The sequence below is a fragment of the Rhinopithecus roxellana genome, chromosome 4 (assembly GCF_007565055.1).
Source record: "Rhinopithecus roxellana isolate Shanxi Qingling chromosome 4, ASM756505v1, whole genome shotgun sequence".
In the NCBI taxonomy this organism is placed as follows: domain Eukaryota; kingdom Metazoa; phylum Chordata; class Mammalia; order Primates; family Cercopithecidae; genus Rhinopithecus; species Rhinopithecus roxellana.
In genome coordinates, this window is record NC_044552.1 from 22,805,964 (window position 1) to 22,830,545 (window position 24,582).

Consider the following 24,582-nt stretch of genomic DNA (forward strand, 5'->3'; position numbering starts at 1 on the left):
CAGAGTTTGGATTTGCGATAGAAGAAAGGGAGGTTAGACATCAAGAAGAATGGTCTGGTGATGACAGTTGTGAGATAATAGAAATAGGAAAAAAAAAATCTGTTTTCTTTCTTTTTTGAAGAACCAATCATACTTTCTCTCTTTTGACTAATTGGTAGGGCTAGGGTGGATTCGAGGAACCTTATGTATTCCATAAACGAGCCTCTCCCTGCGGTCCTGTAAGTGATCCTTCCCCACCGATTAGCCCCTGCAAGACCCTTCAAGGGTTGGATCTCCAGGAGGGCGTGGGGGAGGAAAGCCCAGTACCAGGCAGCCTCTGCTCCATTGCTCTGTGGGGGGTGGGGAAGGCAAACCCTGGTCATCCCCTCAGTCTGTAGACCTTTTGTGTGAATGCCTGGCAAGGGTGACGTGGGGCTGTTTCTGCGGGCACAGCTGCAGCACTTACTGGAGTGGAGGCAGGGCCCAGGCAGCACTACCCTCCCAGATCTTCCCTCGGGCTTTTCAGCAGTAAGGGGACATGCACCCCGAGGGCCTCCACTTGGCCTGACCCTGCTGTGGGGGCTTTCTGTCCCCAGGAACGGTGGAGATGGCAAGCTTATCAAGACCCTCTCTGCCCAGCTGCCTCTGCTCCTTCCTCCTCCTCCTGCTCCTCCAAGTGTCTTCCAGCTACGCAGGTGAGACATGTTTTTTTCCTGCCCTGGGGAGACCCTGAAAACAGAAAGGCTAGTTTCCTGGGTCTTAGCTCCTTCAATCATCCTCAAGTTGCTATATTATCTTTCTGAAACATAGACCTGCTGACATAGTTCCCTTCCTCAGAAACCTTCCGTGGGTGGTTCTTACAGCCTTCAAGATGGAGTCCAGACTCTTTTTTTTTTTTTTTTTTTTTTTTTTTTTTTTTGAGACAGAGTCTCCCTCTGTTGCTCAGGCTGGAGTGCAGTGGTATGATCTTGGCTCACTGCAACCTCAGCCTCCTTGGTTCAATCGATTCTCCGGCCTTGGCTCCTGAGTAGCTGAGACTACAGGCACCTGCCACCAAGCCCAGTTAATTTTTTTTTCTTTTTTTGTATTTTAGTAGAGACAGGGTTTCACAAATTGGCCAGGATGGTCTCAATCTCCTGACCTGCTGATCCGGCCACCTCGGCTTCCCAAAGTACTGGGATTGCAGGTGTGAGCCACTGCGCCCAGCCTAATTTTTTTTATTTTTAGTAGAGACGTGGTTTTACCATGTTGGCCAGGCTGTTCTTGAACTCCTGACCTCAAGTAATCTGCCCTCCTCAACTTCCCAAAGTGCTGGGATTATAGGCATGAGCCACTGCACCCGGCCCAGACTCCTTAATGTGACTAACTCAAGGCTTTCCTTGAACTAGTTCTTACTTGTCTTTTCACCTCTCAATTTGAGATAAAAGAATAGCAACCTCTTGGAGTTCCCATCAGGATTACATGAGATGAGATATGTAACATGCTTAGCAGTGTCTGTCCATAGTAAATCTCAAGAAATGTTTGTGGAATTATAATATCTTGTCATGTTTGAGACTTTGCTCTGCATAATCAGGCACCAGTAAGTTTTTTAAAGGAACCCGGCTGTCACATGCAGAGGGGAAATCAACAGAAAGATTCCCATCCTCAGGGAGCCACCTGACTGACAGAGGTACAGTGCATCCACTCCCCAGGTCTAGGGGAGAAAGCAGCTTTATCTCCTAGTAGCTCAGAGTCTGACTTGAGAAACACATCCACATGGAAAAAAACATGGAACTTGTTCAGGTCAGGGTCAAGGAGCCACAGTGAGGTGGAAGATACAGAAGAAGGAAGAGTGAAATAGAGCCATCCCCAGGGTGGAAGATCTCAGAGGAGAATTTGGGAAACAGTGTATGAACAAGGACTGAATAGTGAGAAGTGGTGGAGAGACAGTTAAAGTGGATGGAGTGACAAAAGCAAAACCTCTAAGCGTAGAATAGGCAGCAATTTGGCCAAGTCCTAACAGGGAGGCCCATGGGAAGATTCAACCTCAAGAGGCTGCACCACATTCCAAGAGGGAAACTTAAAGCCTAGACTGAAGAGTCAGAGATGGCTACAGTTGGCAAAAAGATGGGCAGATGCTGAGATGAGATGATTGCTAGAATGTTCTGTCCAGGATATTCACGATATCTCTATAACCAGAGACTTTTTTATTATTGTTGTTCTCAAGAAGGAAACTTGGGGCCGGGTGTGGTGGCTTACGCCTATCATCCCAGCACTTTGGAGCCAAGGAAGGCAGATTACCTGAGGTCAGGAGTACGAGACCAGCCTGGCCAACAGTGTGAAACCTCATCTTTACTAAAAATACAAAAATTAGCTGGGCGTGGTGGCAGGTACCTGTAATCCCAGCTACTCAGGAGGCTGAGGCAGGAGAATCGCTTGAATGAAATAGTGGAGGTACAGTCAAAAGGTGACATCTCCTTCTTTCTATAATTATATTTAGACATTTGCTTTACTTGCTTATTCACTAGGACCATGCGCATGTGTGTGTGTGTGTGTGTGTGTGTGTGTGTGTGTGTGTGTGTGTTTGCAGGGAGGCAGAGGTTGCAGGGAGGTGGAGGTTGCAGTGAGCCAAGATCTTACCACTGCACTCCAGCCTGGGCGACAGTGAGTAAGACTCAGTCTCAACAGTTAAAAAAAAAAAAAAAAGAAAGAAAGAAAGAAAGAAAGAAAGAGAAAAATTGCATTCCTCCCTGGATCTAGAATTTCATTTAAAAGTTGAGTGTCCTCTTCCTTCCCTGTTTTGAAGCAGCCCTTCCCATGACAGGCTTACTTGCCAAGGTTCCCTCTGACCTTCAGTCTCTTCCTTTTGGTGTCTTGGACAGGACAGTTCAGAGTGATAGGACCAAGACAACCTATCCGGGCTCTGGTCGGTGATGAAGTGGAATTGCCATGTCGCATATCTCCTGGGAAGAATGCTACAGGCATGGAAGTAGGGTGGTACCGGCCCCCCTTCTCTAGGGTGGTTCATCTCTACAGAAATGGCAAGGACCAAGATGGAGACCAAGCACCTGAATATCGGGGCCGGACAGAGCTGCTGAAAGACGCTATTGGTGAGGGAAAGGTGACTCTCAGGATCCGGAATGTAAGGTTCTCAGATGAAGGAGGTTTCACCTGCTTCTTCCGAGATCATTCTTACCAAGAGGAGGCAGCAATGGAATTGAAAGTGGAAGGTGAGTAGTGCCATATAATGTTAGGTATTAACTGTTGGGTGGCCAGGAACAATCATTCTCTCAATTAAGATGAGATACCTCAACCCAAACATCTCACTCCTGGGAATGAATTCCATACAAACGTACACATCAATAAGCAGAAACTCATATGCTTAGGGATGTCTGCTGCATCATTATTCAGAGTAGCGAGGAAATTGGGATCAAAGTCAACGCCTTTGAGTAGATCAGTGACTGAATAAACAATGGTAGCCATACTGTGAATAGTATGCAGGCATTAAAAAGATTATTTTAGCACTATGCCAGATGGTTTGGAGGCCTTCTATAAGGTATTGTTGAGTGATAAGAGCAAGCTGCAGAATGTAGGATACAAAAACAAAACCCTAGGGCGTAGTCGCAGCTACTCAGGAGGCTGAGGTGGGAGACTGGCTTGAGCCTAGGGGTTTGCAGATACAGTGAGCTATGATTGCACCACTGCACTCCAGCCTGGGTGACAGAGCAAAGACCCTTTGCCCCCACTCCCTACCCCTGTGTATAAAAAAAACAAAAACAAAAAACAAAACCCTGTATTTATGAGCACACACACACACACACACACACATGCCTGTGTGTGGTCCTAGTGAATAAGCAAGTAAAGCAAATGTCTAAATATAATTATAGAAAGAAGATGTCACCTTTTGGCTGTACCTCCACTATTTCATTCTGCAGAATTTTTTTTTTTTTTTTTTTGGGCGGGGGACGGAGTCTTGCTCTGTTGCCCAGGCTGGAGTGCAATGGTGCCCTCCACCTCCTGGGTTCAAGTGATTCCCCTGCCTCAGCCTCCTGAGTAGCTGGGATTACAGGTGCCCACCACCACGCCCAGCTAATTTTTGTATTTTTAGTAGAGACAGGGTTTCACCAGATTGGCAAGGCTGATCTTGAACTCCTAACCTCAGGTGATCCACTCGCCTCAGCCTCCCAAAGTGCTGGAATTATAGGCGTGAGCCACAGCGCCTGGCCTCAGAATTTCATTTTCAACATGTTTTGCATGATGGGTGTTTGGAGATTATTTTTTGCTCTATCTCAGGATGATTAAGATGTGGACAAGGTGAAGCAGATGGAGGTGGAGCTTTGAAAGTTAATCGCTATTTAATTGAAGAACTAAACTGCTTTGAGGGCCTTGGTGTCAGATCCTTTCCCTTTTCCTCCTCCCCACCTGCAGTGCAAACATCAGACAATTGATCACTATTGTATCTTGGGGGTGTGAGTGACCATTGCACTGCTGGGACCAGAAGACGGCATTGTATGTGGAACAACAAAGCACTACTTCTAGAGACTGCCTGCAGGGATATGGAAATAGCTTTGTGTGTCTCATAATGTTCTTCATACAGCTGTTTTCACTGGGGAAATTCTACTTGTCAAAAAGTTTGATAAAGAGAACCTCTCCAGTTTGCAGATTTTCTTGCTGCTCAACAACTTCCTAGCTCAGTAACTGCATCTCCCAACAAACTCTCTCAGTTTCACCACACCAAAAAAGGAAGACAAGCAGGGTGCAGTGGCTCAAGCCTGTAATCCTAGCACTTTGGGAGGCCGAGGTGGGTGGATCACCTGAGGTTGGGAGTTGAAGACCAGCCTGACCAACATGGAGAAACCCTGTCTCTACTAAAAATACAAAATTAGCTTGGCACATTCCTGTTATCCCAGCTACTTGGGAGGCTGAGGCAGGAGAATCGCTTGAACCCGGGGGGCGGAGGTTGTAGTGAGCCAAGATCGCTCCATTGCACTCCAGCCTGGGCAAGAAAAGCGGAACTCCCTCTAAAAAAAAAAAAAAAAAAAAGACAAAAAGAAAAGCATCTAAAGACTTTGCCTCAGGGGAGAAAGTTGTCTTTTGGGTTGCTACCCACATTCCAGCCTCCTGTTCCCACCTCTTAGTCTGCATGCCTAAGAATCTAAAATAAACTGTTTTACAAGTAAACAAGGGACACTTTGCCTAGGCTTGGGAGCCAGGAAGTTGAGACAAATTTAGGAATGAGATGAAGTAATGGTATTATTGCAAGTCTCAGGTGTAACTACCTCTGCTCTTTCTCTGAAGAGTTTCTAATCTCTCTTTTTTACTTATTTTTTCTTGTCATTTTTGTGATTTTATTACTAGTTGTCTCTAATCCTTTCTTTAAACTCTTCAACAAATGTCAGGCACAGCGGCTCACACCTGTAATCCCAGCACTTTGGGAGGCCGAGGCAGGCTGATCACCTGAGATCGGAGTTCGAGACCAGCCTGATCAACATGGAGAAACCCCGTCTCTACTAAAAACTACAAAATTAGCCGGGTGTGGTGGCGCATGCCAGTAATCCCAGCTACTCAAGAGGCTGAGGCAGGAGAATCGCTTGAACCCGGGAGGCAGAGGTTGCAGTGAGCCAAGATTGTGCCATTGCACTCCAGCCTGGGCAACAAGAGCAAAACTTCGTCTAAAAAAAAAAAAAAGAAAAAAAAACATACAAAGCAGAGAGAATATTATAATGAGCCTCCAAGTGCCTACCACCTTGCTGCAGCACTTGTCAATCCAGGGACCACCCACTTCACCAGCTCCCCACTCATTACCACCCTCCCCTACTCAATTACTGAGGTAAATCCTAGGCAGCATGATCATTTCTTTTTTTTTTCTTTTTATTTTGAGACAGGATCTGTCACTGTCACCCAGGCTGGAGTGTAGTGGCATGACCTCTGCTCACTGCAGCCTCTGCCTCCCAGACAGAAGCCATCCTCCCACCTCAGCCTTCATAGTAGCTGGGACCACAGGCAAACACCACCACACATTGCTAATGTTTTGTATTTTTTGTAGAGACTGGGTTTTGCCATGTTGCTCAGGCGGGTCTCAAACTCCTAGGCACAAGCAATCCTCCCACCTTGGCCTCCCAAAGTGCTAGAATTACAGGCGTGAGCCACTGCACCCAGCAAAGAACACTTTTTAAAAAATACGGTGGCTCAAGCCTGTAATCCCAGCACTTTGGGAGGCCGAGACGGGCGGATCACGAGGTCAGGAGATCGAGACCATCCTGGCTAACACGGTGAAACCCCGTCTCTACTAAAAACTACAAAAAACTAGCCGGGTGAGGTGGCGGCGCCTGTAGTCCCAGCTACCCGGGAGGCTGAGGCAGGAGAATGGCGTGAACCCGGGAGGCGGAGCTTGCAGTGAGCTGAGATCTGGCCACAGCACTCCAGCCTGGGTGACAGAGTGAGACTCCGTCTCAAAAAAAATAAAATAAAATAAATAAATAAATAAATAAATAATTAAATAAATAGGCCGGGCGCGAGGACTCACGCCTGCAATCCCAGTACTTTGGGAGGCTGAGGAAGGCGAATCACGAGGTCAAGAGATCGAGACCATCCTAGCTAATGTGGTGAAACCCTGTTTCTACTAAAAATACAAAAACAAAATTAGCCGGGTGTGGTGGTGGGCGCCTGTAGTCCCAGTCACTCAGAAGGCTGAGGTGGGAGAATGGAGTGAACCTGGGAGGCAGAGCTTGCAGTGAGCTGAGATCGCATCACCACACTCCAGCCTGGGCAACAGAGTGAGACTCCATCTCAAAAAAAAAAAAAAAAAACCCACAAAATAATAAAAATAAATACATAAATAACTACAATACTATTATCACATCTTAAAAACTCAACAAAAATTTCTTAGTATCATCAAATACCCAGTTTGTGTTCAAATTTTCCTGATTGTTTCATAAATATACTCTTACAGTTGGTTTCTTTTAGTGAGATTCAAACAAGACCCACCTGTTGACCTTTGCCCTTAGGGTTTCCCACGGTCTGAATTTTGTTGATGACATTCCCATGTTGCTATGTAATACGGTCCTCCATGCCCTGTGTTTTTCTGTAAACTGATAGATGTGGAAGTGCAATGACATTCGTGTTTGATTTACTTTGACAAGTATAGTTCATCAGTGATACTCTATACTTCTTGTTGATTTACATCTGGAGGCTAATAATGTCTGCTTTTCTCTCTCTTTTAATTATTTGTGAAAGTAAAAATATGGGGGGTTGGGAGAAAAAAACCCTTAAGTATGTACCCACTAAATCACATTGCTACAGGTAACTTCCATTAAGAACTTGAAAGTAAAGTTTGCTGCATTTTCCTCTAGGGAACACAATAATAGACAGGAGCCTTAGTCTACAGCTTAAAGGACTGTAATTATACCTGAGCAACCTTCCTGGACCAGTTTAACGTTATTGGCTGTGATGTATCCTTACCTTTGATGTCAATATCCTTACTTAGCTCCCTTAAAGCAGAGATCAAGATGAAAAGGGCTTCAGCTGCAGCATGGCACATGGAGATTAGAGCAGGGTTTTTGGATGCTGAGGAGCAGACCTAGAATGGGAAATAGATGGGAACCACAAAAGTGAAGGTCCCCCTCCCTCATTGCTCAACCTACTCCATGTCTGCACATCTGGTCAGTTACCAAATCCTGTGTAAGCTACCTTCCTTTTTTTTTTTTTTTTTTTTTGAGATGGAATTTTTCTCTTGTTGCCCAGGCTGGAGTGCAATGGTGTAATCTTGGCTCAGTGCAAACTCCAACTCCCAGTTCGTGCAATTCTCCTCCCTCAGTCTCCCAAGTAGCTGGGATTACAGGCGTGCACAGTCTTGACTTCAAACTACTTGTCATTCTAAATCAATAGCATTTCCTGGAAAAAAACATTTTTCTATCAAGGCTAAGCTCAGGGACCAATTCTGTGTCACCTTCTTTGAATCCTGATGATATTCATTTCTTTATTTGACCTGATTTGTTGGGCCCAGGCACCGTGCTGAGTGTTGAGAATTCAGCTCTGGGCAATGTCGGTCCTGCCTTTCAGATCCCTTCTACTGGGTCAGCCCTGGAGTGCTGGTTCTCCTCGCGGTGCTGCCTGTGCTCCTTCTGCAGATCACTGTCGGCCTCGTCTTCCTCTGCCTGCAGTATAGACTGAGAGGTACAAGGCGGAGGGTGGGTGGATCAGGATCCTTCCTTTAAATGAGCTGGCTTCTTGGAGTTACACCACTAAACATGTATTTGTGAGTGACTTCTGAGTTCAGAACTTCTTCTCACTACTGAGTGATAAAGAAAAAAAATAACTCCATGATGAAAGAGTTTTACATCTCACGAAATGCTTTCATATGAATAAGCAGACCCAGCTTTCCCTATGAGCTAACTATGGCATAGAGTAACCCCATTTTACAGAGGATACAACTGAGGCCAGGAGTAGTTCAGTGACTTACTCAGACCAATATAACTTGTAAGTGGTAGAGTTGAGGCTTCTGTATCATACCTAGCAGCTCCATGTGACTTGGGAGAGTGTGAGCTTCAAAGTCAGACAGGTCTATTAGGAGTTTTGAATAGATACTGAAGTGAAAGTCTCTGCTACACAGTAGGCATTCAAACATTGTTTCCTTCTCCATTCAACACTGAGGACTCAGGTTCAGCTGGTTCAGCTGCTGATGACGCTCCTCTTTTGTGCCTAGAGCTTTCATTCTGAGCCTTCTCCCCCTACCAAGTGTCTCCCCAATGCCAGAGCAGGAAGAGCCTTCACTCCTCCCCATACCCCACCCCTCATTTGTTACTAAGAGGAGAGGAGAAAGTAGCAAGGAGGGTATGGGGAATGTTTTTGGGGGATGGGTGTTGGTGGGATCAACAACAAAGTCCTTTCTGTCACCAAGATGCCTGCTTGTCTACTTCTCCCACATGAAAAAGGCCTTCAGCCCACATGGCTGAGCAGAAAGAATCTGAATGTTAGAGTCAGGCAGCCTGGGTTTGAATTCCATCTCAGGTACTGAACTATATAGCAAAATTCTTAGATTCTCCAAGCCTCAATTGCCTTGTCTGTCAAATAGAGAAAACATCCTCCCTCCTACATTGTAGGGAGGATAAAAGTCATGCAAAGTGCCTACTACAAATCCAGTCACCGAGTAGCTAGCTACTCACTAAATGTTCAGCTCCTCCTTCCTCATTCAGATGGGAAGTGGCAACGCAGTGGGCTGGAGCAGCACTATGAACTGAGAATCCAAAAAGGGGCGAAGAACAGCTGGGAGGTAGTAGATCCTTGTGCTGGTTTGGGGCATTGCTCACATTCTTTATTCGCTATTGTATCTAGACTATAGCTAGAGAAAGAGCCGCAACCCTTGGCTTTAAATCCAGTGCTCTTCCGACTCTCCTAAGGTTGTTTCCGGGCTGCAGAGAAATAGCCTGCACAAGGGGCCCAGGCGCTGGGTGTAGGAGGGTCCCCACCGGGAGTCAGAGCATGCAGGAACTAAAATGTTGCCTTTTTCTATTTTAGGAAAACTTCGAGCAGAGATAGGTGAGTTACAGTCATCCTTTCTCTCAATTCTTGCCTTTCGGTGTTTTGGCATAATGGAAATGGTCACGTTCTCGGACCATCTGTTCCTCTCAATACCCTGTTTTTCCCTTAGTTTCCCTTTCTCTACGGTGGGTGTGTCATGCCTAGAGCAAGTTTTAAGTAATTAAATAACAAAGACTCATTTGTTTCTCTTTCAGAGAATCTCCACCGGACTTTTGGTAAGTTCTGGCACATCCAGGCCCTCCCAGGTCAACTTGGCATTTCACTGTAGTTCCAGTCACCTGGGGGAACAAGGACCCCTGGCTCCTGGTTGGGTCCCTTCCTCTCTTTTCTTTCTTTAAAATAGAAGTCATTTGCATTTAGGATTGGTAAAATCATAATAAAAATACTCATGTACTATTTTTATGTGCCAGACACTATTCTAACTGCTTTACAAAAACGTTATCTTATTCTGCTTAACTCCTTATGCACATGATTTCTCTTTTCAGGAATATAGATCGTTTACACATAAACCTGATGTCTGGTTGGGGAGGTAAAACGAACAGAAAAACAAGACACAACTGTATCACCTGTACTTATATTTCAGGATGTTTCCATGAGTACAGAACATGACTAATCAGAGAAGACCTCATGGACAAATAGAAAAGCCACCAAGCCCCACTAGGAATTGACCCCCCAAGGACATGGTTTCTAGCCTTTTTGTTCACTGAAGTTCACCCAATGCCTAAAGACAATGCCAACAGAAGAGCACCCAAATATCTGTTAGATAAATGTTGCAGAAACTAGAAGGTGTCATTAGGTCACAGATGGTACCTTCTCTGAGCAAACTTCCTTCACAGCCCCTCCTCCCGAGCCTGTAGGTGACTCTAGTTTTGTTCACCTGGCACACAGAGTTCTAACCTACGATTTATAAAATTAGACCAGTTTGTGGAACACACACACACACACACATCTTGACACACCCAAAGAGGAGGAATAGTATTTGTTTTGGAGGACGTGACTATTAAAGGCCTTAACTCCTTTTTGTACCATGAATCTCTCTGACACTCCAGTAAAGTCTAAAGGACCCCTTTGCAGAATAATGTTTTTAAATATACACATAAAATAGAACACATAGGATTGCAAAAACAATCATTGTATTGAAATATAGCTATCAACCAATAATCACATTTGTGATACAGCAACATAAATGTTTCTTTCTTCCTTTTTTTTTTTTTTTTTTTTTTTTTTTTCAAGCAAAGTTTTGCTCTTGTCGCCCAGGCTGGAGTGCAATGGTGCGATCTAGGCTCACTGAAACCTCTGCCTCCTGGGTTCAAGCGATTCTCAGCCTCCCGAGTAGCTGGGATTACAGGTGCCTGCCACCACACCCAGATAATTTTTGTATTTTTAGTAGAGACTAGGTTTCACCAGGTTGGCCAGGCTGGCCTCAAACTCCTGACCTCAGGTGATCTACCCGCCTTGGCCTCCCAAAGTGCTGGGATTACAGGCATGAGCCACCATGCCCAACCATAAATGTTTCTTTAGCAAAAGTAATACATTAAGTAATATAGCAGCAAGTCTAGTAACCTGTAATTTCTTTCTTTCTTTCTTTTTTTGAGATGGAGTTTTGCTCTTGTAGCCCAGGCTGGAGTGCAATGGCACGATCTCAGCTCACTGCAACCTCTGCCTCCTGGGTTCAAGCAATTCTCCTGCCTCAACCTCCCAAGTTGCTGGAACTACAGGCCCAGCTAATTTTTGTATTTTTAGTAGAGACGAGGTCTTACCATGTTGGCCAGGTCGGCATTGAATCCCTGACCTCAGGTGATCTGCCTGCCTCAGCCTTCCAAAGTGCTGGGATTACAGGTGTGAGCCACCAGGCCTGGCCCAATAACCTTTAATTTCAAAATACTAATAAACATACACAGTATTTCAAGATTTCTGCAATAACTCCAATGGGAATGAAACGTATATGGCTTCCATTGGTAAGTCACAGGTACTGCTGATATTGTGGTTAGTTGTAACATGTTTTGCTTTGTTTTGTTTTTTCCAAGACAGCGTCTTGCTCTGTCGCCCAGGCTGGAGTGCAGTGGCAGGATCTCGGCTCACTGCAACCTCTGCCTCCTAGGTTCAAGCGATTCTCCTGCCTCAGCCTCCCTAGTAGCTGGGATTACAGGCATGCACCACCATGCCTGGCTAATTTTTATATTCTTAGTAGAGACAGGGTTTCACCATGTTGGCCTGGCTGGTCTTGAACTCTTGGCCTCGTGATCTGCCCGCCTCAGACTCCCAAAGTGCTGGGATTACAGGTGTGAGCCACCACGCCTGGCAGTTGTTACATTTGTTTTGTTTTGTTTTGAGATAGTGTCTCGCTCTGTTGCCCAGGTTGGAGTGCAGCGGCACAAACTTGGCTCACGGCAAGTTCCGCCTCCTGGTTCACACCATTCTCCTGCCTCAGCCTCCAGAGTACCTGAGACTACAGGTGCCCGCTACCATGCCCGGCTAATTTTTTCTATTTTTTAGTAGAGACAGGATTTCACCATGTTAGCCAGGATGGTCTTGATCTCCTGACCTCGTGATCTGCTTGCCTCGGCCTCCCAAAGTGCTGGGATTACAAGTGTGAGCCACTGTGCCTGGCCAGTTGTTACATTTTTAATGAAAGAAAATGTTAAATCCGGTTAATGAAAATAAGGAGGCAGTACTTTTCTCATCCAAGTTCATGGACTCTCTGAATTCTGTCCCCAGAGTCCTTTGGTGTTCTAGGATCCCAGGTTAAGGAACCAAAAAAGAAAGGTGGGTGGGGCATGAGGGGGGACACATGTTAACCCTGTTTGTTCTGGTGAATAATTCAGATCCCCACTTTCTGAGGGTGCCCTGCTGGAAGATAACCCTGTTTGTAATTGTGCCGGTTCTCGGACCCCTGGTTGCCTTGATCATCTGCTACAACTGGCTACATCGAAGACTAGCAGGTGCAGTGGCTGGGCAGCAGGCAAGACCACCAAATAGTGGGGAACCAAGTCAGCTTTGAATGGGAAGCCAAAAGAGAATAGAACCAGGGCTCAAGATTAGGGGAGCTGGGATCTCCTTATTCCTCTGTCCCCATGCCCAACCCCAGGCTCTTCTGAGAAACTGTGAAGAGAACCACTTACTGGACCTGTGGGGTCCCCCAGTGGAAAGGGCAGTGTGGGTCACTCCAAATATCCACAGGGAGGATGTGGGGAGGGTGCTATTCATCTTCCACTGATCATGTATTTGTTTCTTTTTGTTTTCAGGGCAATTCATTGAAGAGCTAAGTAAGTTATCTTCTCTCTCTTATAAGCGGAGAATAAAAAGCGAGGAAAGGGAGACAGAAGCAACAAGAGGGAAGAGGGGGGCTATTGAGAGATCACAGTCCCAGAGGAAAGGAGGAGCTGGAGAGCCTGGGTGGAGGGAAAACTCCTCCTGGGAGGTACAGGGGCAAGAGGCCAGCTGTTAGACACATTTACAGGTGGCAGAGAAGCTGGAGGCATTCCCATCTGCTGCCTGACGCATTCCTCCTTCACTGCCCCTAAGCAGGAACCCCACCCTAGCTGGTCTCATTGCCCATTCCACAGCAACTGCCCAGTGCCTCGCCTCTCAGACCAATCATTGAGGCAGGCATGGAGACAAGATGACCCCAAGGGCTTTTCTTCTCCCTAGTTCAATGGTTTTATGATACAAACTACTGACATAGATTTTTCAAGTTATTTTTTCCTTCTTCTAGGAAATCCTTTCTGAGTGATGTCACATCTTGGCAGGGGTGGAGGAGAGCCTGGTTGCCCAGGGATTGGTCCTTGGGGACATCTCATCCATCAAGTTGCATACTCACTGGCATCTTTGCTATGGGGACATTCCAATTTGCACTTTCAGGAACACTCTGAATTCCAACTAGAATTGATTTCCCTTCTTCTGTCATCTACCTTTTCTCTTCCTTTGTCTTCCCATTTTTATTATCCTTCTTTCCATTTCTCTCTCCAGTCTTCCACTTGGAAACCCTTCCTGGCTAAGGACAGGCAGGTGCCCCTCTCTCCATCAGAGGACACCTGTGCTGGAGAGCAACACAGATAGGATGGTCTCTGCCATGAACTGGAGGCCAGGAACCTCCTCACTGAAAATTACAGTATGATAACTTTGCAAATGGTGGTTGTTTCTTCCAAGACTCCAGCCCTGATTGCACAGAACTGAGAGGCATGTGAAGGGAAAGAAGAGGAAGAGTGTGAAACATTGAAGAGAGAGCTGAGTGAGCTGAAGAGTAAGGATATGGGTAGCCCCAACCCAAACCTGGAGATGGTGAGAAACCTACAGAATACTAGCCGGAGCTCCACCTTGTCTTGGTAGCCTACTAGGGAACTGGGGAAGCAAGAAATGAAAGCTGGGCAACATGCCTGCTTAGAATGTCTTCCTTTTACTTACACATCTTCCACAGGTCTCAGAATTTCCTTCCTCTCATCCTTTTTCTCCTGTCTTCATATCTACCAGAGTATCCACTGTTTATTCAACAACTACTACTTGATGGTCAGATACAAACAAACAAGCTAGGTGCTAATTAATAATGATATGAGTTTTGGTTGAGCACGGTGGCTCACACCTGTAATCCCAGCACTTTGGGAGGCTGAGGCGGGTGGATCACGAGGTCAGGAGTTCAAGACCAGCCTGGCCAACATGGTGAAACCCCGTCTTTACTAAAAATACAAACAATTAGCTGGGCATATTGGTGGGCGCCTGTAATCCCAGCTACTCAGGAGGCTGAGGCAGGAGAATCGCTTGAACCCAGGAGGCGGAGGTTACAGTGAGCTGAGATCACGTCACTGCATTCTAGCTGGGGTGACAGAGTAAGATTCTATCTCGAAAAAATAAATAAATAAATAAATAATAATACGAGCTTTCATATGCACACTTCTAACCCCTTTTCTTTTATATATTTCCTTCCTTATCCACTCACCTGTCTCCCTCTACTCCAGCCTCCTTACCCCAGAGGTCAGTCCTCAGGAAACCAAACACAAATAAAGACCTCAGTCAGAAAGACCATTTATTTATGTTTCAAGATGCTCACTGCCCCCTTTGTTTTGTCTCCTTTGCAGGCCTTCTCTCTTAGGCCTCTTCTCCTGAGGGTATGGATCCTGGGGGGAGATTATTCACCTCCATGCTTCCATTCCTCCCCAGCCATAGTAGGGGCATCATGAGAGAAGCCAAGCCACTGGCCCAGGATCACCCGGCATTTATGGTGGCTGCTCTGGCACAGTTCCTTGCCTTTATAGCCCCTCCAGTGATCCATAAGGCCCTCTTTCTCCCCAAAGGAGAGGTCACATATAGGGCAATGGTAGCTCTTCTGCTTCCAGTGGGTCTGCTGGTGTCTGACCAGCCTGGAAAATGAACTGAAAGACTTGCTGCAATGGAAGCAGTAGTTGGGCGGCTCTGTGAGGTGGGCCTTCTGGTGTCTGGAGAGAGAGGATTTCTTGCTAAAAGTCAAAGGACAATGCGAGCAAGAGAAGACATTGAGTCTCGAGGGCTTCACTGGATGCAAGTTGGATCTGGCATCCTGACAGGGGGTTCCAATGATGGGTGCCTCGGTCCTGGTCACAGGTGCTTGGTTCTTAAGTACAGATGGCTGGTTCTGGGCCACAGGACCCTCAGTTCTAAATATGGTTTCCTGAGACCTGGCCACTGGTGCATGGTTCACATCCACAAGCCCCTGGATGGACCTCTGGCTTCTGGCGATAGGTGTCTGTAATTCAGCAGGGGTGCCTGGAAGCCTCAAAGTACACTCCTGGTTTCCATCCACTGGCTCCTGGTTTTGGTGTATCTTCTGGTGGCGTTTGAGCTCAGACTGGTCCCGGAAGCTCTTCCCACACACGGAGCATGAATGGGGCCGATAACCCAGATGGACGCGGCGGTGACGACTTAGTCCAGAAGCATCACAGTAGGTCTTGTCACAGAGCGTGCAACAGAAGGGCCTCTCACCAAGATGCATGCGTCTGTGATAGCTGAGGGACTTGGGGCTCCGAAACAACTTCCCACACTGGCTGCAGCTGTTAGTCAGTTTAGGATTGTGAACAAACTGGTGGCTATAGAGGTAGGAGCGCCTGCTGAAACACTTGCCACAGATGTGGCAAAAAAAGGGTGGCCCACCCTGGGATGCTTGAAGCACCTGGGTCCTGTCCATAGACCCAGCTGGGTCAGAGAGGGGGCACTGGCTGGCCCCTCTGCATGCAAGGAAGACCTTGTCATCACTAGTCCCCTCATCTCTCAGACTGGGATGTTGTTCTTGAAGCTCTTTCTTCTCACCTTCTGTAGTGAATGAGAGATAACCAAATTCCACTAAAGAACTAAGGCCCACACCTGTAACCCAGCATGGAGGCTGAGCCACGATCACTAGTAGAGTTGACCTGCACATCCATCCCAACTATTGGAGGCCCGGGATCCCAGTCGGTGGACCTCCTGGTTAACACCGGTGAACCCCGTCTTACTAAAATCAAAACTAGCTAGTGGCGGCGCTGTTCCCAGCACTCGAGGCTGATGGAAGGCGGAACCGGGGGCGAGCTTGCAGTGAGCCAGATCACGCCACTGCATCACCTGAGAGCTCTTTCAAAAAAAAAAAAAAAGAGTTCGAAACCAGCCTGACCAACATGGTGAATCCCTGTCTCTACCACAAATACAAAAATTAGGTGGGCATCATGGCATCTGCCTGTAATCCCAGCTACTAGGGAGACTGACGCAGGGGAATTGCTTGAACCCAGGAGGCAGAGGTTGCAGTGAGCCAAGATGGCACCATTGCACTCCTGCCTGGGCAACCAGAGTGAAACTCTGTCTCAAAAAAAAAAAAGAAGAAGAAGAAGAAGAAGAACTACAACACAGCTCTCCATTCAGCCCAAGACACTTCTTGTCTCTGCCCTAGCTCTCCCACCCAACACATTCATCCTCACCCTTGGGCCTTATAGGCTAGAAATAAGAAAAAATAAATTTGGCGTTTCAAATTAAAAGCAAATAAAAACTTAACTGGAGTCTTCAACACTGTCAGAAATGTAAATTTTAACTTACAACAACATTTCTTGAAATCTATCTTATCTCATTTTCATTATTGCTCAAATTCCCATAGACATTCCACAGACACCCGCATAATAATGCATCATGAACATTGGGCCACTTGCAGGTGAAAAGAGGTGTTATTAATAATCAAGCTAGGATGAGAAGCATAAACCAGCACCGTCCTGGCAAACCAAGAAGTGTAGTCAGCTTGGCTTGATATCTCTCTCAACTATTTACTACCAGGGGCAAGCCTCCCTTACTCCAATGCAGCATGAAGCCTATCTCCTTTGCTTCTCTTTTCTCTTGGACAGAACATTTTAATCAGAACAATGTCATGGACATAAGCAACCTTCATGTCATCTCTCAATCTCTAGAAACTGAAGACATTTACTTCTCCTGAAAGACTTAGATCTTCAGCCCACCAGGCGCGGTGGTTCACACCTGTAATCCTAGCACTTTGGGAGGCCAAGGTGGGTGGATCACTTGAGGTCAAGAGATTGAGACCATCCTGGCCAACATGGTGAAACTCCTGTCTCTACTAAAAATACAAAAATTATCTGGGCATGGTGGCACATGCCTGTAGTCCCAGCTACTTGGGAGGCTGAGGCAGGAGAATCGCTCGAACCCGGGAGGCGGAGGTTGCAGTAAGCCAGGATTGTGCCACTGCACTCCAGCCTGGCAACACAGCAAGACTGTCTCAAAAAAAAAAAAAAAAAAGAGACTTAGATCTTCAACTTGAAGTCGAGGGACTTGAGCCTATGATCTTAAGCTCTCTTTCAACTCCAAGTCTGACCAGGCTGGACAGAGGTTCACTAGGAGAGCATCTGTAGAGCATTTATCCTCCCCATCAGCTCTCCATCCTTTCAGGGGTTATTCTGGGTCCTTTTTACCTTCCTCCCTGCTTGGCAATTCTTACCTGAAAGGCCTTCTGTGTTTGGGAGATGGACAAACTCTCTCCGTTGTTCATCTTCTTGCTCAAGCTTAGTGATTAGCTCTGGCTTATGTAGAAAGATTCTGGCTGATGTGTGGGAATGAGAAAGAGTTGAGTTGGTCCCAGGTGTGGCCCCTTCACATCTGATGGGGACAACAGGTTACCTCCTGTAGCCTTTGTTTAAGAACCATAACCTGGGACATGTAGATGCAGAAAGGAGACATTCAAAAGGTCAGCTGCTAGCAAAGTATCTGGTTTTCAGGAGTGACTTAGTAAATATTTGTTTGATGAATGGAAAAATTTGCATATTTTGAGAACACTGTCATCATGTTATAAGTGTTATCTTTGCCTTCATGCAGGCTATCATTTCTTCTCTTTACCACTGAGCTTAGTGACTCAGATCTTTCATATCTGGAAAGCATAGAACCAGGGGTCAGTGAAACTAACTGTAAGCTGATCTACCTGTCCAGGGAAACCAGATGTTCCAGGGCCCTTAGGACAGGGGGCTTGCTGAGGGAAGCCCAGCCTCTTACCCACAGATGCTAGGTTCTTAAAGATTTCCGACATAACATCCTCGTAAAGGACCCTCTGGCTGGCATCTAGACAGTCCCACTCTTCCTGGGTGAAATTCACTGCCACATCCTCAAAGGTGACTGGCTTCTGGAAGAACAGAAGAGACTCAAGAAGTTTATATAAATATATGTAGGTATGTATATGTGTGCGTGTGTGTGTGTGTATGTGTGTACAAGATTAACATCCAGTCTCAATATTCAGAGAATTAAAACCTAAGAGAAAGATAAAACCATGGAAGGAAGAGAGAAATATTAAAAGAGAGACACAAGGCCTGCAACTGTGAAGTATAGAAAGGAAAGGAGGCCGGATGTGGTGGTTCATGCGTGTAATCCCAGCACTTTGCGAGGCTGAGGCAGGCAGATCATGAGGTCAGGAGTTCGAGACCAGCCTGACCAACATGGTGAAACCAGGTATCTACTAAAAATACAAAAATTAGCCGGGTGTGGTGATGCATGCCTGTAATCCCAGCTATTCAGGAGGCTGAGGCAGGAGAATTACTTGAGACCGGGAGGCAGAGGTTGCAGTGAGCCAAGATCACGCCACTGCACTCCAGCCTGGGTGACAGAGCAAGACTCTGTCTCAAAAAAAAAAAGGAAACGAAAGATGAAGAGAAAAGGAGAAAGATAAGATGTGGGGGAGAGGAAAGAGGATATGCAGAATACAAATAGGAAACCAAAGCAAAAGAAAAAATGCTGCCACTCTAACAAATTTCAGGAAGTACCACATGAAGGATGCCAGGGTGGTGCGGGAGATGGAGAAAGGTTTTGTGGCTCCTTTTTCTGGATGTCGTTCAGTCTGGAACAATCTGAGATTTCATTTGACCTGTAGGCAGGAGCATGCATGAAAGAGCTCCTGGAGTCCCGGACCTGGACCCCACCTCTCTCTAGCTTAGTCTCCTCACCTTCTTCACCCATGCCTCCCTCCAGCAATCTCTCTTCATGGCTTCCTGCAGGGTGGCAGCTACCTTGCCCACCCATGGGAACATCTTCTGTACAGGTTCGATTGGCTTCAGCTGTTCAAACATCTTCTCTTCTGTGGTGTCTCTTTCTAGCTTTATCCACTCCTGGCCTGGCACCCAGGGCTGACTGGATTCCTTCCTGGGGCTATCTACCTCCCAGTAACTGGGCAGATGGAGAGGCTCAGCAAAGGTCCCAGGGTTTGATGTGGCTTCCTGTGACAAATGTATCTGCTCCAAGAGGCTGTCTTTCTTTTTTGTTTTGCTGTCCAAATTCTCCTCTTCCACAATTGAGAACAACTTTGTTTCCCTCAAAGCCTGGGCCACAGAGTTCAGGGCCCTGGTCACCCTTGGCTCACCAGCTGCCATTGTTTAGTAACACCAGGCTGGGCTAGGTGTCTGCCCTCTGTTCTACCCTGCTTCTATATACCTGAGGTCAGAGAAAAACAAAACATATCAGCAAGAGGGAGGGTAAGAAACAGCTTTCTTATTTGGTCAGGGAATGCCATTAGTTATTAAACCCCTGCTGTGTGCCACTGGATGCTCTCAGCAATGAGGTAACAATTACTGGCCCTGTCTTAAGGACCTAATGCAGAGATGCTAAATAATTTTCCAAGGACAAGGGGACATTCTTGATCTACAAAAAATGTTTAAACCTAATGTTAATGTTAGACTCATTACCATTGGAAATCATATAGCTGGGGTAACCAGGCTAGGATCTGTCACAGATCACCTTGAGTGAGTCTCTTTATTCTTTCTGACTTGGTTTCATCAGAAATGTGAGAATAAAGGAGACACTCTCTAAGATCTCTTCCATGACCAAAATTACACACACACACACACACACACACACACACACACACACACACAATTCTGTGATCTGGATTTTCAATACATGTAGTAGTTCCCCCTTATCATGGTTTTGCTTTCCAATGCTTCAGTTACCCATGGTCAACTGTGGTTCAAAAATATTAAATGAAAAAATCCAGAGGACAGGCACAGTAGCTCATGCCTGTAATCCCAGCATTTTGGGTGGCTGACATAGGCAGATCATCTGAGGTCAGGAGTTCGAGACCAGCCTGGTCAACATGGTGAAACCCTGTCTCTACTAAAAATACAAAAAGAAAATAGCTGGGTATAGTGGCACACATCTGTAATCCCAGCAACTTGGGAGGCTGAGGCAGAAGAATCACTTGAACCCTGGAGGCGGAGGTTACAGTGAGCCAAGATTGCGCCACTGCACTCCAACCTGGGAGACAGAGTGAGACTCTGTCAAAAAAAAAAAAAAAAAAAAAAAAAAAAAAAAAAAATCCAGAGATAAACAATTCCTAAGTTTTAAATTGCTTGACATTGAGTAGCATGATAGCATGATGAGATCTTATACCTTTTCTCTCTGGCCTGCCCAGGATGTGAATCATCCATTTGTCTAGCATATCCACACTGCAGACAATACCTGCCCATTAGTTCCTTAGTAGCTAATCTGAGTAGATAATCTCAGTTATCAGGTTGACTACTGCAGTATAGCAGTTGCCTGTGCTCAAGAACCCCTTATTTTACTTAATCATGGCCCTAAAGCACAAGAGTAGAGACACCGGAAATTCAGATATGCAAAGAGAAGCCATAAAATGAAAAGGTAAAATTCTTGTCTTAAGGAAAGAAAAAATAATCATATGCTGAGGTTGCTAAGATTTACAATATAAGTTTTTTTTTTAGTTTTTATTTTTTATTTTTTGAGATGGAGTCTCGCTCTGTCGCCCAGGCTGGAGAGCAGGAGCGTGATCTCGGCTCACTGCAAGCTCCGCCTCCCAGGTTCATGCCATTCTCCTGCCTCAGCCTTCTGAGTAGCTGGGACTACAGTCGCTCGCCACCGCCACCGCGCTGGGCTAATTTTTTGTATTGTTAGTAGAGACGGGGTTTCACCTGGTTAGCCAGGATTGTCTTGATCTTCTGACCTCGTGATCCACCCGCCTCAGCCTCCCAAAGTGCTGGGATTACAGGAGTGAGCCACCACGCCCGGCAATTTAAGTTATTTTGAGAGAGAGAGATACCATATTCACACAACTTTTATTACAATATACTGCTGTAATTGTTCTCTCTTATTACTAGTTATTGTTGTCAATCTCTTACCATGCCTAATTTATAAATCAAACTTTGTCATTAGTATGTATGTACAGAAAAAAAAAAAAAAAAACACCATAGTATATATAGAGTTTGGTACTATCCGTGGTTTCAAAGTATCCACTGGGGTGGGGCGCGGTGGATCACTTGAGGTCAGGAATTTGAGACCACCCTGGTCAACATGGTGAAACCCCATCTCTATTGAAAATACAAAAATTAGCTGGGCATGGTGGCACGTGCCTGTAGTCCCAGCTGCTCAGGATGCTGAGGCAGAAGAATTACTTGAACCCGCGAGGTGGAGATTGCAGTGAGCCAAGATTGTACCACTGCACTCCAGCCTGGGTGACAGAGTGAGATTCTGCCTCAAACAACAACAAAAACAAAGTATCCACTAGGGGTCTTGGAACTTATCACCTGTGGATAAAGGGAACCACTGTATACACAGATCTTTGTACAGAATACTGCTAACAGCCCAAGAGCAATCCCTTATTTAGGGCTCACAATGAACCCAGCACTGGAGTTCCCTGCTCATCCTTGGAAATTTCCTGCTCAGATGCAAACATAGCTGAATGTTTTCCTGCTGACAGCCACTCACCCACATCTCCCTCACTTGAGATAGAAAGAAAAGAATAAAGACCAAAAAACCCTGTTGGCTATTTTTTCCTTTCACTTTTTGAGAAGTGTTAATAGAACTGAAAATACCAGCAAGGAAAAACGCCCTCGAGGAACAGAGTTAATTGGATCTCCAAAATATTGCCATGAATGGGATATGAATTTGATTTCCTTCCTTTCTTCCTCTTTCTTCTCTCTCCCTTTCCTTTCCTAGCTTTCAAAACCATTCACACTCCTTTTATGAGGCATGCAGATCTTGGATTATTCTTCCACTTTCCAGCCAACTGCACTTCAAAACAGCTTTAATAAGGCAGGGCACGGTGGCTCAGCCTGTAATCCCAACACTTTGTGAGGCCGAGGCGGGCGGATCACCTGAGGTCCGGAATTTGAGACCAGCCTGACCAACATGGAGAAACCCCTCTCTAGCTAAAATTACAAAATGAGCCGGGCGTGGTGGCGCATGCCTGTAATCCCAGCTACTCGGGAGGCTGAGGCAGGAGAATCGCTTGAACACGGGAGGCGGAGGTTGCAGTGAGCCGAAATCGCGCCACTGCACTCCAGCCAGGGCAACAAGAGCGAAACTCCGTATCAAAAACAACAACAACAACAACAAAAACAGCCTTAGTAACAATGCCCTCAAGAACCTGGTCTTCCAGTTATCTGGCAGAGAAGACCTACTGCTGCCGCTAGTCCTCAAGATGGCCATTTGCTGGAGGCGGTAGGAAGAGGCTCGAAGTGTGACTCCTAACCCCTATGGGGACTGAATCTCTGCAGCTGTTGCTTGCCCAGGCACGTTTGCCGCCCATGAACTTCCTTCGTCCACGGGGCCCCAGACCTCAGGCCGGCGGGAGGAGGAAGAAGACTGGGCATAATTCATCAGACTTTCGACTGTAAGAGCTGGAGGCCGCCTGCGGGCTTATCTGTACCTGGGCCTGTCCCCACCCTTCCAGAATGTAAATCCTCTGAGGGAATGTGTCGTCGCCATCTTTCAGTCCTTTGAGTGCACCCAATCTCTTTCCAACCCAAAACTCTCTATCCACAGCAATTCTGAGAATGAGAATCCCCCTCACCCCTCACACCCTAAACAGCTTCAAGGCTTAGCGGGATTCGCCCTTGTAGTCACCAACCCTGCTACTCCAGCCACGTGAGTTTTCCGCCTGTCAGTCAAGCAAAATGGCCTTCCTGCAGGTCGTGCTGTCCTTGGGTCTCTGCTCAGAGCTTCAGGGACCCTTTCCAGCCATTGCCCTGCCCCTACCCACCAGATCGCGGCCCTGGTAGGCGCTCCTGTTCCGGTCCTCGGCGCTTAGTTTGCCATTGCGCGCCCAGCTCCGGAACCCCAGCCTTGAAGCTTCCGGCGGCCAGGAACAAAGCCGGTTTTGCTCACTGTTGCCTGGCAAAGCAGGCGCTTGTTAGCACCCATTGAATAGGCTTACGTGCTCAGAAACGGGCCCATTGGTTGGGACTGCCTTCCCTGATGCCCATCTGCCCAGAATCTTCCTTCTGGGATGCCGACTTTTTCAACACGTGCCAGGAGCTCTTCCCCGGCCCGGAATCCCCAGCGTGCCCACAGTGAAGAGGGCACCTGGCTACACCCCAGACTAACCCACGTTTCCCCGGAGGACCCCAGAGGTTGAAAGCCCCTCCAAGATTTGGGGCGCGGTGCTCCCCTGGCCTGCCGAAGAGTCAGGGGAGTGGGGACAACATCCAACATCAGCCTCTACCACCGCCAACGCGACTCCCAGCCCCCGCTCTACTCACCTGACCCCCGCAGTGGACCGCGATTTAGGGGCGTAGGGTCTCCCGGGAACTAGCGGCGGGAGCGCTCCAGCCCAGCACCCGCAGCCCCGGCGCCGCGGCCCCGCCCAGGCCCCGCCCGGTTCCCCTCCCTCCCAGTCCTCGGGCCACCGAGAACCTGCCCTTGACTCAGCTAAAAGGGTGGGCCTGCCAAGGTCAAGCTTCCCATCCTAAGAATCATAGACAGCCCAGCCATGCAGCACCACCTGGAGCCTCCCACCAACTGATAACTGCTGGTCCCAAAGAGCGCTAGGATTTTCCTTTTCCCAGTCTTAATTGACTGTAGAAGAAAAAAAAAAAAAAAAAAAAAAAGGCCAGGCCCAGTTGCTCACGCCTGTAATTCCGGCACTGTGGGAGGCTGAGGTGGGTGAATTACCTGAGGTTCAAGACCAGCCTGGCCAACATGGCGAAACCCCGTCTCTACAAAAGTATAAAAATTAGCCCGGCGTGGTGGCTGGCGCCTGTAACCCCAGCTACTCAGGAGGCTGAGGCAGGAGAATCGCTTGAACTCAGGAGGCGGAGGTTGCAGTGAGCCGAGATCACGCCATTGTGCTCCAGCCTGGGCAACAAGAGCAAAACTCCATCTCAAAAAAAAAAAAAAAAAAAAAAAAAGTATTTACGAAAAAAAAAAAGATGAAAGTATTATGATTAAAACACACGGCCGAGAGTGGTAGCTCACACCTGTAATCCTAGCACTTTGGGAGGCCGAGGGGGGCGGATCACCTGAGGTCTGAAGTTCGACCTCAGCGTGACCCGTATGGCGAACTGTTATCAGCGTGGCCAATATGGAGAAACCCTGTCTCTATTAAAAATAGAAAAGTTAGGCCGGGTGCGGTGGCTCACGCTTGTAATCCCAGCACTTTGGGAGGCCGAGGTAGGCGGATCACGAGGTCAGGAGATCGAGACCATCCTGGCTAACACGGTGAAACCCCATCTCTACTAAAAATACAAAAATTAGCCGGGAGTTGTGGTGGGCGACTGTAGCCCCAGCTACTCTGGAGGCTGAGGCAGGAGAATGGCGTGAACCCAGGAGGCGGAGCTTGCACTGAGCCGAGATCACCACTGCACTCCAGCCTGGGTGACA

The 24,582-nt window shown here is 47.0% G+C and overlaps 2 protein-coding genes across 12 annotated transcripts; one reads left to right on the plus strand and one right to left on the minus strand.

Moving 5' to 3' along the window:
* Nucleotides 1–379: 379 nt before the first annotated feature.
* MOG (myelin oligodendrocyte glycoprotein) lies at nt 380–14,362 on the plus strand. 11 transcript variants are annotated; one of them, XM_010381655.2, is made up of 9 exons: nt 483–674; nt 2,841–2,939; nt 2,995–3,188; nt 8,020–8,133; nt 9,475–9,495; nt 9,693–9,713; nt 12,324–12,440; nt 12,744–12,764; nt 13,214–13,878. In XM_010381655.2, the coding sequence occupies exons 2-9, from the start codon at nt 2,908–2,910 to the stop codon at nt 13,225–13,227; spliced, it is 534 nt and encodes a 177-aa protein (XP_010379957.2). In that variant the 5' UTR covers nt 483–674; nt 2,841–2,907; the 3' UTR covers nt 13,228–13,878. The 11 variants fall into 11 exon arrangements, with proteins under 11 accessions (XP_010379958.1, XP_010379950.1, XP_010379953.1 ...); XM_010381648.2 differs by having other exon boundaries at nt 447–674; nt 2,841–3,188; nt 13,214–14,362; XM_010381651.2 differs by lacking the exon at nt 12,324–12,440 and adding an exon at nt 12,217–12,264 and having other exon boundaries at nt 469–674; nt 2,841–3,188; nt 13,214–14,362.
* Nucleotides 14,363–14,501: 139 nt separating this feature from the next.
* On the minus strand, nt 14,502–19,374 carry ZFP57 (ZFP57 zinc finger protein). Its single transcript, XM_010381646.2, has 4 exons — nt 18,921–19,374; nt 17,980–18,106; nt 17,432–17,533; nt 14,502–15,777 (listed from the first exon to the last, which is right to left on the minus strand). The coding sequence occupies exons 1-4, from the start codon at nt 19,341–19,343 to the stop codon at nt 14,621–14,623; spliced, it is 1,809 nt and encodes a 602-aa protein (XP_010379948.2). The 5' UTR covers nt 19,344–19,374; the 3' UTR covers nt 14,502–14,620.
* Between the last annotated feature and the right edge of the window lie 5,208 nt (nt 19,375–24,582).